This window comes from Glycine soja, chromosome 14 (genome assembly GCF_004193775.1).
Source record: "Glycine soja cultivar W05 chromosome 14, ASM419377v2, whole genome shotgun sequence".
Lineage (NCBI taxonomy): Eukaryota > Viridiplantae > Streptophyta > Magnoliopsida > Fabales > Fabaceae > Glycine > Glycine soja.
The window spans coordinates 6,978,737-6,993,482 of record NC_041015.1 but is presented as its reverse complement, the minus strand read 5'-3'; the positions used below and the strand labels follow the sequence as shown (position 1 = coordinate 6,993,482).

The window sequence follows — 14,746 nt, the reverse complement described above, 5'->3', positions numbered from 1 at the left end:
AGTTTCGGAAAATGAATCACGCTTTCAGTTCAAATCTAGTTTCAAAGTTTCTGCGTTTTCCTTCCGCGTTTCTCACGACATGCGTATTTCGTATTGCGTTTTCCTTCCACCGCCGACCATATTTACTCACTTTTAAAGTTTCTTTCTGCAACTTCCAGGACGGTTATCATAATAGCATTGGACTCCCTACCATTTATTAATTTTTGGGCCTTTAGATTTGGGCCCTTCTTGTTTCAGAAGCCCTAAGCTCAAAACCAAACCAGGCTTTGCTATTCCACTCCGTTTTTGCAAAGTTTACTCCCAAATTTTTCAAAAAAATGACCTTGACAAAGTTATGTTTTCATTGTCTCAAATGCACAAAACAATCATATTTTCATTGGTTATTTTGACAATATTTTGAGATAAATAATGGAAACATATTTTTTTTATGTTATTAGATATTGTAACTTCACAATATATAACAAAAATATGTTTTCATTGTCTATCTTAATAAATATGTCGATATACACAACACACAATGTAAACTGTTTTTGTAAAGGATAATTTTCTCAAAAAAAAGTTATAAAGGTTGAGGGTAAGGTTAGAGAAAAAATAAAAGGATGGAAATAGCAAAGTCAACTAAAGCCTGTGATTTCAGTTTGATCTCGTCCGGACCCATGTTGTTCATAGGTTCTTAATAAGGGAAGTAATATTGGTCCTCCAAAATTTCTTTTGGCCCTTATCACGATTCTTCTCCCCCCCCCCCCCCCCCCCCCCACCCAAATTTTGTGTGAAAATACTAAACTACCCTTAATGAAATAGGGTACTCCTTCCTTAAACCTAACACCTCCCCCCTTCAGATAACATTGAACTCTAACACCTCCTTCCTCGCCACGGCCCCTCTCCTCTCACGATGGCCCCTCTCCCTCTTGTGATTGTTGTTCTTCTCGTGCCACTTTCTTCCCTCTGCATCCTTCTCTCAACGTGGTGGCTCCTCCTTCCTTTGCATGTCAACACTAAAGATAAGACTAATAAATCGTCTTGTATAATGTAGGAGTTGAGTTCTAGTGTAGGGTTTGTGGGGGTTGGCTTTTGGTGGGTGGTGGGTAGGGGTTTTGGTTCTAGGGGATAACACTTTTTGAACACTCATTCCATAATAGCTTTAATAGAACAGTTGTTCCATAACATCTATTTTGGACCAACCATTCTGGAATAACTTTTTGAAATAGCCATTTTGAAATAAATGTTCTGGAACACCCATTTTAGAATAAATGTTCTGGAATAGCCATTCTAGAATAAATGCTCCGAAGCATTTATTTTGGATTACCAGCCATATTAGGTTTTTATAACTTGTCCCAAAATTAGTTTATAAAACATGCTGACCCTTTGAAAATCAATGATGAATTCAGGTTATAAGGATAATAGATTTAATTTCTGAAGTGTGATTTATGAAGTTTTTTTGTTCATACATTTTGCATGTCTAATATTTGGCAAGAGAAAATATCAAAGTATTTATGGTCAACAAATATGTATGATAGAGATTGGTATAGAAGATTGAAAGACGCATTATTAAACAATAGTCCTTAATATATTTTGTTTTATTTTCAATCCTTGTGTTTATGAATTTGATTGCACAATCTAATGAGAAAATTTTAATATTTAGATGCTCGTGGAGTTGCTCAAAGAGATGCTAGCGGAGTTAAATGCAGATGAGGAAGACCTTGTGGAGTTCACAACTGAGCTGGTGACAACATGTTGTGGTTGTGCAGTGGAAGTTCTTTGGTGGTGTAGTGGTTGCACAGAGGAGGAAGGGGAAGGTATAATTTGAAAAGGGTAGTTTGGAGTTATTTTAAAATTGGGAGGTGCATAATGCTTAAAGGGAGGTGTAGGATATAATTACCTAGAAAACAATAGGAAAAGGCCCGTATCATTTTATTTTGGAGAAATAAAAAAGTTTATTTGATGAGGGTGAAAACATTTCAACTATTTACATGGAAAAAAATGTAAAATATACGCAAATAGAGTTGTTAGAGATTCGAAGTGAGTTCCTAGGAAAAAAATCCAAAAAGGTTAATTTTATCAGTTTTTTAAAGCTCCCTTTTCATGATTTTTTTACAAAAATTGAGCTCTTTATTTTTTTAGAGCTTCTATAGAAATAGTGTTTGTCCCGACTTTTTATTTTTTTTTTTAAAAAATGTTAAAAATAAGTTGAGCCAAATATTACTTAAATATATAAGATAGGTCTGAGGAATTTAATGTGTCTAGAATATGTAGTATAACATTGCTTTCGTAGTTCTAATTTTATTTTTTCAATTAGCTAGGTACTACTTGATGTACATATATTGAAAAAAAAAATAGGTATTCAAAATATACTACTTTATTTTATGATATACAGTACAAGGGAATTGTGTTTCCTTAAAATATTTGAAAGAAAATAAAAGTTAGCAGTACACATATAGTTTTTTATTTTTTAACTATGCATTAATTGATGTTCTTGTATCTAATTTCATTAATGTTTTTTTTTTGGGTGAAAGGATAATTTCATTAATGTTGTTACGAGGAAAAGATTGCATATTTTTTTTTATAATTAGATAACCAAATTCAATATTTAAAAAATAAAGAAACCAAATTAAATAATGCTAATAAAAGAGGAGCCAAAAAATAATTTAACTTCTTATTTATTATTACTTTTTCATCTAGCTAATTTATTATTTTTCTATTTAAATAAATTTGAATTTTCTTTTATTTACTTAGTATTCTCTTTTATTACATAACCCTTTCTTCCTCAACATTTTTTTTACTCCAAGTACATAACCCTTTCTTCCTACTTTTATGACATTTCTTTTATTCCAAGTACTTAATTTGGAGTTCGGATTCTCTACGACCCCTGCAGTCCTTTATTATAATTAAGAATGAAAATATTCATATTTTTAACAAACATGTAAATCCAATTAAGGGTGACAATACGGATTTATTTGTCCCGTCTTATCACTAACTCACCCAAAACAGTTCAATCCGTCCTATTCCATATTTTATATATGGATTGAAAATGACTGTCTGTCTCGTTTTTTATCGGATTGATCCATTAAAATTAAAATATTAAAACAATAATAATAAATATATTTTAATTGATTTTAATTAATTTTATTTTTTTATAAATATTAAATAATAAATACTTACTAAAAAATTAAATATGTTATCTTAAATTTTGAATAATAATTTATTTTAAAAAAATAAATTAATTAAAAATTAATAATATATGTATAAAATATCAAAATAAGATTGATAACCATCTCCTACTTGTTCTCATCCTATTTTTTGATTGGTCAAAACAATTTGATCCGACAGCTCCAACTCTTTTTATCACCCCTAAATCCAATGGTCAAGACCCCAATTTTTAGAGACAACAGTGTTGCAGAGATCCAAAGATCTTAATTTGTTGTATGCCATGATCTTGTTAAAGTATTTAAATTTATTTTTATGATTCCTTTTCGATTTTAGTCATTGAATTAAAAACTAGGCTATTCTGAATTCTGACAGTCTGACACCAATCCCATTGATGAAGGGATTTTGATTACAAGATAATTACAACAGAATATTACAAGCTTGTAATATTTGTCCCATAAAAGAAAATATCTTAAGATATTTGTTCCATATTAGTATGGGTAAGATTTGATTAGATATAAAAAAAATATACTGAAAATACATATATAGTTATTAAACTCTTAAAAAATTCTTAATAAATTTCATATATCTGCTTATTTATTTATTGATTTTATCATTTATTGCACTTAACAATTAAACTTTTTTCGCGACTGGCCATTATGTATAAGATGGTATGTACGTACAAGAATCTTCACTTAGTACGTGTTTCAATTAATCCCACTGCCGTTGCTTTCCATCGCACAAAGTCACAAACCCTACCATCTCTCCCAACATCAATATTGAACCTCATTTATCTTTTTGTAAAATGATTTGACAGCACAAACATGAAATGTAGTGCTCTTTGCTGGCACCCACGTCCATTCTTTATTTGGTGGTTTACGAACTTCCCCAACTTGAGGAGCCAACCCTAAGTTTCCATGAACGTCTCATGTTTCCTTTAATGGGTAGAGAAATGAGTTTCAAAGCAAATTGAAATATTATATTCATTTGACTATAATTTTCGTTAAGGGAGAAAAATATTTTATTTTATTTTGATACTAAAGCACAAGGCTCCACAGGGATCCTAGTGGGGTTCAGAAGTGTATATACCTTCCTTTTGCAAGCAATTTGTTTTAGGTTTTCAGTGCGCTTTTTGGTCAAGATAGCTTACACTTTTAATAACATATCTTGACACTAGGGGGGCTGGGAAGAATATGCTATGAACTACAATAGTCTGTCAATTTATTTAAGGAATTTAATTAAAAATATTGATAGTGCATTTTTCTTAATATTTTCTTCTATATGCGAGTTGATATGTAAGAGCATCAACAGTTTTCAGAAAACAATATATATTTATTTTAAAAAAATGATTTAGCAATATATATGTTGATCATTATTAATACACCCCGATTTCAATTTCTTTCATTCGGCTTCTCTAAAAGCCTTATTTTATTTTATTTTTTTATGAAAAAGTGTTAAAATTAATGCATATATACATTTTCTTGGTACATGTTATAATCGAGTTGCGTATTTAATTTTAATAACACACAAAAAAAATGTCTATAACAACAAGTCAACAACAAATATAATAATCGTGGGACAAAAAATAAATAAGATGAATTAAAAGACGACTTTATTACGAATTCAAGAGCACCAAGCAGCTCTTTAAATTGTGTATATTTCATAGGAAGAGCTACCAAAGTAGAAGAAGAATCCTGCTATGTATTTGTGTTGGACTTGAGTTAGGGCAGTATTATTTATAACTTCTAGAGGAAATCTAGGTGACGAGTTTTACTAATTAATAACTTCCTCTACAAAGCTAGAGCCGTATAGCATCATTCATAGAAGAAGGTGCTTTGGTCAAAATGGTTTCCCGCAAATCTTTAGCTTGATCCTCGTCATAATAACGTAATAATGAGGTAATTAAGTAAAGTAAAATATAGCAGAATACTTATTCTATCGGAATTAGTACTAACCATATAATGTTGATAATCATAGAAATGAATTATGATCACTAATCCGACTAGCATCAACAAATATAAACTAATAGAGTAGTTAGTCAAATTAAGTAAAAGCATATTCATTTTCCTCAAATTCTAAAAGAATCTAGGATGTGTATATACTCTAAAGACTAAAGAGGAAGTGAAAGGCTAGTATATATTAATAGTCTAAAAATAAAGATTATAATTTGTATAATATTATTAAAATAATTAAAATATTCATCTAACTCCCCAGGAGTTATTAACTGATATATTATTGTGAAAATGTGCTCGAACGATCGAGTTTAGGCTCCAAAGTATACACCACATTTTCCTCCCAATACAATAGGAACAAGAAAAGGAAATTCGATTTAAAATTAATACTTAAATTAATTAGAATTTTATACTAAATTTTAATACAATTATACCATTAATACAATATTTTTTATAAATACCTACAACTTATTAGTTCAATGTATTTATATTGTGATTAAAAAATATTCAAATAAGAGATTAGATAACGTGCACCACTTGATTTTCATAAGAAATATGTTAATAAATTACATCTTGGATGTATTTAAAAAAATATTATAGTTATAATTTACTGACGTATTTATTCTAAAATATATAAAAGTGGAATTATGTTAGTAAATTTTACAAACATTTATATTGTACTTTCACTTATTTTTTTAGAAGTAGTTTGTTAACAAACCACTCCTTAATTGTTTTTAAGAAATATTGTAGTTATAATCCTATTAATATATTTATTTTTTTTAAAAAAAAAAGTGTGAGTATATTGTTGGAAAATCAAAGGGGATAAATATTAGAGAGATTTTCATCAATGAAATTTGATGTTTTGGGACATATTAGTCTTCTCCTCGAACGAAAATCATTTTTATCCACAAATATTTCATGATGACCCTTAGAGCTTAATTGTGACTCTCCCGTCCCGCCTAGCCATTGTTGCCAACATGTTCTAGTACCTTGTATAGACTCACGCCCCTCAGAAAAAAAATTGATACAAGAGATCCTTATGTTCATGATCCTCCGTTGTCATTTTACTCGTATGAGCCGGTCACCAAGTCGAACCAAGAACTTTAATATCAATTGTTGTGAAACTGATGAGGGTAAACACCGGGAAGATTTTCACTAATGAATCATGAACAACTACACTAATATAAGACTTTACCTCATACTTATACTTTAACAATGCTTTGATACTAGTTGTTGAGAAATCTAAAGAGGTAAACAGTGAGGAGATTTGTGTAACATCCCAATTGAACTCAAAACACGATTCAACATTAAACGTGAACGCCTATTCTATAATAAAGACTTGAACTATGTATGATTCATCATTTTACTAGAAATTAATAATCCCAACTCTCATTTTGCATTGGTTGCTTGTTATTGCTGTTTTTTTTTCTTTATATAGGGTTGGCGCAGTCGAGTGAGTGGAGAGGAAGAGAATTTTGATGGGGAATTCATCAAGCCACTGAACATATACCAAATTAAGATCCCATTATTGAGAGACTTAGAAGACGATGATATTACCATTTCCAATCAGAAAAATGTTTTATATATCAATATCCATTATGCTATAATGCACCTAGAGAAAAAAAAAAAAGAGAAGAAAAAAATATAAATATTATAAAGTTATAATATGATAGGAAAAGAGATTAACAAGCAAAATGGAAATGGGGGTTGAACTAAACTGGTTCAAAGTTAAAGTGTGTAGGACACTAACACTTCTACTTCACCAGAGTGACAGTAACACGTGAAGTGTGATGAATGGCATAGTTACTTCCAATAACAACTTAATTGACTCTCTCAGTGTCTGGAATCTAGCTATGGCTGCCAACAATTTGAAGAATAAAGTTGGATTCGCACCAGAAACGTCTCATCAGAGCAGACCATAGTGGGAATGTGTGTGGTTGTGTCACACTGTTCACGGTGAATGAATTTTTGCACAAGACACATTTATAATACTAATAGAGCACGACATGCAAAGAAAAATTCAAAAGCAACACTTGAAGATACTCTCACAGTTGCACCAAAAAGAGAAAGTACTTCCTATTGGACGTTGAAGTCAAATAAAGTATATTATTCTTGCGTTCCTAATTATTCTGTAGCTGAATTGTATTATTTTGTTTTTTATTTTGAGAATTATGGTTCTTGATTTTTTTTTTCAAGTGAATTAAGTCTTAATTTGTTTTTTTGCAAAGTATATCTAATCTTTTGAGAATTCTCTTTTATGTAGAATCCTTACATTCTTTGATTGGTCCTTGCCAAATTCTCTAGATTTATTTAGAATCCATTCTTGATCTTGGTTTCTTGCTAAAATTGGGGCTAAAATTCTTTCATTCTCTGATTGATAAAGTTTCTCCATTAAATGTATTAGATATGCTAGTTAATTGAATCTTGATATGCTTTTGTTGCTTAGAAAGGTTGAAGTACCTCTTGTGTATATATTCTCCATAATATATTTTTTTTACTTGCCAAAAAAATTCCTAAATTCTTATGTTCTATGCAAATATTTGGAAATTTATGATAAATTTAATATATGAAATCATTTAAAAGTTTGGAAATTTAAAATTTAGTAAAAAAATAGATGAAATTTAGAATAATTACACTCATCCTCCTATAGATTCTTGAGATTTTATACGATACTTTTGTCTTTTTAATTCCTACAGTAATCTCCTTCTTTAATTGTTTGAAATACATAAATACATTTCATTGACACCTCCTATTACCTTAAAAAAACAAATTATTCAGTATACTCCTACAACAGAGTCATTGTATATATGTTAAAAACATAGGAGTAAATATTGTCTGAAATCTCAACAAACCATATATAATTCACATGAGTGTAATTTGCTCTAAAGTTTAAAAGATATAGTACTAAGTTGTTAGATTAGAGTTTGAAGAGGAGAAATTTGAGATTTTAGATGACATTTGATGATTTTGAGAACATGGAGGTATAAAAATAATTTATTGATTCAATTTATGAACTTTTTAAATAGAAAATAATAATTTGAATGTATAAAAAAAAATTCATAGAAAGATTAAATTAATTAAATGGCTCAAAATAAACTTGAAAATAAAAAATAGCACGTAGTCCATTAAAATTAAAGACTTAAAGTAGAATTAAACTTATTATCTAATAATTTTATATTATTAAAAAATATTCTCATTCTTAAAAATGATAAATCTCTACCATATTTTTGTTTTGATGCTATTACAGCCTTTTTTGTTTAGGACAAATATTTTCTTATTGAATTTTATCATTGCTGCACTCTTGGAACTTAAAAGTATATACTATATATGGTTTAGTTAGAATAGCTCCTCCACTAGCTAGCTAATCTACCCACCTAATAGCTATGAGTATGACATATTTTCTTTAAAAAAAATTATATCATTATGTTAATATTTTCTTATTAATTAGTTATTCAATTATAAAATTTAAATTTATTTAATTAATTAATATTCAAATTTTCAATTAATATTAAATATAATAAAAATATTTAAGTTTTTATTAAATTAAGTATGTTTAATTGGTTCAACTAATAATGTAATTCTTAATATATAATTTAATTATTATGCATTAATAATATAAAATAATTTTACATGATTAACCAATCATCCTCATTATTGATGTGATGTAATTTTTAATATAATCCGTAAAAAATTAATAAATTTATAATACTTTTGATAATTTTATGATTAAATAATAATGTTAAATATATTATACAAAAATTTGAATTCAAATCATACTAGCATATATCACATAATTAAATAGTTTAATTAAATTGGTGAAACAGAATTGAATAATTTAAATATATTCACATATATATACATATATATGTTGCCGAAATTGGGGTACGTGGCCCCATACTTCCTAGAAGATCCGTGGTTGCAAAAGAGAAGAGAGAATCTTGAGGGAGCATAATGATGCACGAGTTTACATTCACCATTTTCAGTATATTTCCCCACGTTCCCGTTATAAATTAGATTAGTTATTAATATTGAAATATATAGCTTAATTTCGAATTGCAGGGCCTCTTGCCTCAAGGCCTATATATACCCTCCACAAACAATATTTTGCAACCACATTCAACTCTGAAATTCTCTAACTCTTCTCTAGAATAGAACTAGTACCTCTCACTCTCTGATTACACAATGGCCAATTTGAAGCTAGTGTTCACCATGAGTTCCATTCTTCTAGTCTTGGTGTTTTTCAATGGAATTGTTCCAGCTATGGGGAGGCCACTGAAAAAGGAGCACATAACAACAACCTACGAAAACAGTGTCAAAGAAATGGGCACAGTGGAAGACAACAATATTCTCCTGTGGCGCCGCAGCATCATAGAAAATAATGCAGCAAATGATGGTGGTGTTGATAAATGGATCGACGATTTCCGACCAACGGATCCAGGTCACAGTCCCGGTGCTGGCCACTCCTCCCCTACCCCAAAGGACGCTACTAACGGTGCCCCAAGGCCATAGGTGTACATCATTCTCCTGCATATAATAATAATAATAATAATAATAATAATAATAATAATAATAATAATAATAATAATAATGGTTACTTCATGCAATAGTTTTTTTTATCGGTGAAAATTAAAAAAATATATCAAATATTTATAATATCTCATACGTCTTATTTAATCAATTGAAGTAGACTTATTGACTACCTCATGCATTCATGCATTAGTTAATTATATTTCATTATTATTATTATTATTATTATTATTATTATTATTATTATAAAATATGGCTAATTAATTAGCCATGTCATAGATGATAAATCATAACATATAGTTTGTCATGTGTGTACTCTAGCTTTCAAGTCTTTTAATTTGTGAATTTGTAAATTAAATTACATCACTTTATTGCTAATTAGCATCTTGGAGATTAAGGCAGCGGTGTTGCTGCTTAGTTCCCACTTTGTTTTTCTGTCTTTGAATATTGATGTAAACATGTTGTCATAAATAATAATTAGTGTTGGTTAAATAATGATGATAGTCTTTGTTGTAAGCAGATTTTTTTTTAATGATTATATTTCCCATTGTTCTAATTATAAGATATTATTAACTAATTCAGATATATTAATAAAATTGATTAATTTAGTTATTAATTACAATATTTTTTTCAAGATCACTACTAAATAATTAATGTATGAAGAAAAAATAGAAGCAATGAAGTTTTAATTTTTAAAGTTAAACTCTGCAATTCTCCAATTATCGTGAGAGAGAAAGGGAAAATTCATTACATTTATTATTTGTTGAGACTAAAATAATTAAGGATATTTTGGTGAAAAATAATTAATACAAGAATTGATTAGAAAAAATCTTACAAAAAAAGACAAGAAAATTTCAAAATATATAAAAAGGAAGTAAATAGTTTTGTTCTTTACGTATGATGGAGGCTAGTGGTTTTTTTTTTTTTTTTTGAAAGGAGAATAATTAGATTTCTTAAAATTTAATGGCTAGGATTTTTATTTTTTGTTTTTCCTTTTCTTCCTGACACATGTACTGCTTTTTCCTCATACAATCATAGAAGTTATGGGTGGTCTCCGTCTCAATCTGACTTAATTATATTGGATTAAATTTTTAAATTATTTAAATTAAATCTAACACAATTCAATTATGACCGGATTAAATAAGGGATTCTATTTTTTGAACCCAATCCAATTCAATCTGACCACCCATGTCATATAATTTAATTTATTATATATTAATTAATTATTAGATACAAAACACATTAATAATTTTGAGCTTACAAAATTTATTAAATTATTAAATTAAATCACTCATGATTTTTTTAAGTTATTGTTTTTATTTTTATTGTCTCAATTTTATTTATATTTTCACATGTTAATATCATATTTTATTTTTATATAAAATAAAAATATAGTATTAACATCAAAATCATGAATTATATTAGTCAAATATTTTTATAATTTGGTCCCAGACTAAGGATGATCTGCACTAGCTCATTGACATAAATTCATAAACTAAGAGTTGTTGTAAACATTGGCCTCCTACACTTCAGAAAGAGACAACAGCATTGTTCCTGAAATTTCATTTATACTTATATTAAATATAAAAAAATAAATTGCACATTGTAGCTATTGACATTTTTTTAAAGGAAAATCTACATATTTGTCGTGGCTCTGTTACGATGCCAAATAAACTGTTTTGTGATTCATATTCCTCGACTCATCCTTACATAGTTACTATTTTTTTTTCCTTCTTAAAAACAAATCTGTATAGTCGAAGGCCAGGCATGTGTTTTCTGTTTTTTTGGGCCTTCACCTATTGTAGGGCTTTCGCCGGGTTAATTGATTGACTATTGCTTCCTGCACTTCTTTTAAGTTTATGAAACACCTGTTATCAAATGTAAAATTACATTTCGGAATAATCTTTGAAAGAAAGGTTATTCTGAAATGTAATTTCATTCTAAAATAGGTGCAGGAAGTAATTAGGAAGATGCATGAAGTAATTTCCTAATTGATTTATATTACACCAAGGACAAACCAAAAATGAGATAGCATGAAATAAGGAGGTTTGTTATTTATACCTCTTTTTACTCTTCATACTTCCATTTTTTAAAAAACTTTTCAATATTTTAAAAAAATATTATATACTATAAATTGAAATAAAGATGTGTTTCTTTTACAATACATAAATGAAAATTATTTTCTATTGTGTATCTTAAAACGAACACCTCACTTTTTACATTTATAATGCAAAACAAAAATTAATTTTTATAATATATTATTTCTTTTGAAAATTATGTCAATGGTTGGTGTAAAGTATTCATCTATTTCACCATCTCCAAAGCTTCTAAATTGATACAAATACTAGTTTTGTATGATTTCATGTTAGAGAATTAATATCCATGAACGGAATTTGCATAAAAAGATTACAAAAAAATAAAAATAAAAGTAAAATTAGCGGATAGTGCAATAACAAAATGGGCAGTGTGAATAACAATCCCCATAAAAGTGTCAACAAATTGAAAAAAAAAAGGAAAAATGTAATTAAGCCAAGCATATTTCAGCTGAAAAAAAGTTTAATAATGTTGGATTCAATTGGAATCCATCACTCACCAACAGAGAGAAGAAGGTTGAGAAGAATTGAGAGGAACTGAATCTTTATTGATGAATGAATTGATTACAGTTACAGCTCATTTTCTGAAGTATATATTCTATGACTCCAGGTGTAATTCTGTTACACCTATAACAAACTCAAAACAGAAAAAAAAATAGTATATAAACTGAAATGCACTATATCAATTAATATCTATCTGTGATGCTATCAGGTGCTACTAGCACCATGTGACTTTATTTGAATTACCCAAAATACAACACTTCCCCTTAATTCAAATCTTCAAAACAAATGACTCCAATCTCTTCCCTTAGCTTTATGAATCTGTCTGGTTTAACAGCCTTGGTTAGCAGGTCTGCTAACTGATCTTCAGTGGGACAGTAAATCAATTTCAGAACTCCATTATTCACTTGTTCTCTGATGAAATGAAACCTTGTTTCGATGTGCTTGCTACGCCCATGTGAGACTGGGTTTTTAGCAAGACTAATTGCTGATTTATTATCTATCAGTAATGACAGTGGCATCTGTACTTCACATTTCAACTCATCAAGCAGTGATTTCAACCAAATTGCTTGACAAGCAGCAAAGGAACCAGATATATACTCTGCCTCACAGCTTGAGAGAGCAGTAACTGGTTGTTTCTTTGAGCTCCAAGACACAGCAGCTCCACCAAATTTGAACAAGTAACCAGATGTGCTTCTCCTATCTGTCCTGTCCCCACACCAATCAGCATCCGAGTAACCAATCAATTTCATCTCAGCACCATCAACACTACTTGGAAACATCACACCATACTGCATAGTTCCCTTCACATACCTTAGAACCCTCTTGGCAGCCAAGAAATGAGATTTCTTTGGCCTATTCATGAATTTACTCAGCACGCCTACGGCATAACAGATATCTGGTCTGCTATTGCAGAGGTATCTCAGTGAGCCTACCAACTGTTTGTAACCAGTTGGATCAACACCTTCTTCCTCAGGCTTGTCTTCAAGCTTCTGGTTTGTTTCTGCCGGTGTGATTGCAACATTGCAATCCTCCATCCCAAATCTCTTCAGAGTTTCACCAGCATATTTCCTTTGATGCATGACAATCCCATATTCAGTCCACAAGAATTCTAACCCAAGGAAATATGACAATTTCCCTAAGTTAGTCATTTCAAATTCACTCATCATGAGTGAAGTGAAATTATCAATCTCTGTTGTATGATTACCAGTCACTAGTAAATCATCAACGTATAGGCACACCATTAACACCTTGTTATCCTCCTTCAACATGACATAAACTCCATGTTCTACCACACACCTTTTGAAGCCAAGTTGAGCAAGATATGCATCAATTCTCCTATTCCATGCTCTTGGTGCTTGTTTGAGCCCATAGAGCGCCTTGTTCAACTTGTATACCATTTCCTCCTTGCCTTCTAACTCAAAGCCAGGAGGTTGAGTCACAAACACAGTTTCTTCTAGTGCCCCATTCAAAAATGCAGATTTTACATCAAGATGTGTCAAACTCCACCCCTTATTGCTTGCTAGAGAGAGAATCACTCTCACAGTTTCGTGCCTTGCAACTGGTGCAAAGATCTCTGTATAATCAACTCCTTGTTTCTGCAAGAAACCTCTAGCCACAAGCCTAGCCTTGTGCTTCACAATTCTGCCCTCAGGATCCAATTTCAACTTGAATACCCATTTTACACTTATTGGTTTCTTGTTCTTAGGCAATTGAACAAGATCCCAAGTATGGTTCCTTTCAATTGATCTCAACTCATCTTCCATTGCTGCTCTCCACTCACTAATCTTCAATGCTTCAGTGAAGTTGACTGGCTCTGCATCTGCTAAGAGAGCGAAGTGAATCAAGTCACCTTCGTCAGTCACAGCACTATCTGGCAGCACCTCACAATCTTGCAGTCTCCTTGGTAATTGTTTCTGCCTCTGTGGTCTCACTGCTGGAGTAGCGGGCACATCGTGTACTACATCACCAGGCACATCATCATTAGGTGCTACGACACCATTCACACCATCATTATTCACTTCTGCAGCACTGTGATCATCACTCTCACTGTCACTGCATATATCGATTTCTGGTGCAGCCTTGAATTTCACTTCCCCTATCTCCCAGTCCCATGACTCATCTTCTTTGATCAAGAGATCTCTACTAATACACGTCTTCTTCAACTTGGGATTGTACAACTTGTAACCACCAGTTGAGTGGTATCCAATCAATACCATGACTTCACTCTTGTCTTGCAACTTAGTTCTCTTAACGTCTGGTATATGATTGTAACACAAAGATCCAAACACCCTTAGATGACTCACTGAGGGCTTCTTGCCACTCCATACCTCCATAGGTACCTTCAACTTCAAGCTCTTTGTAGGACACCTATTGAGAATGTAAGCTGATGTTGTTACAGCTTCACCCCAAAACTCATGAGGCATGTTCTTTTGTTTCAACATGCTCCTTGCCATATCAAGCAAGGTCCTATTCCTTCTTTCAGCAAGTCCATTGTGTTGTGGTGTGTATGGGGGAGTGACCTCATGG

The 14,746-nt window shown here is 30.6% G+C and overlaps 1 protein-coding gene across 1 annotated transcript; it reads left to right on the top strand.

The window, feature by feature from the left end:
• The first annotated feature begins 9,222 nt into the window (after window positions 1-9,222).
• On the top strand, window positions 9,223-9,668 carry LOC114383294 (precursor of CEP5-like). The gene has a single exon (XM_028342938.1). It carries the CDS (start codon window positions 9,279-9,281, stop codon window positions 9,603-9,605), a length of 327 nt encoding a protein of 108 aa, XP_028198739.1. The 5' UTR covers window positions 9,223-9,278; the 3' UTR covers window positions 9,606-9,668.
• Window positions 9,669-14,746: the final 5,078 nt, after the last annotated feature.

Coding starts and splice junctions, on each gene's coding strand:
- LOC114383294 (XM_028342938.1), top strand. CDS start 9,279: ATGGCCAATTTGAAGCTAGTGTTCACCATGAGTTCCATTCTTCTAGTC.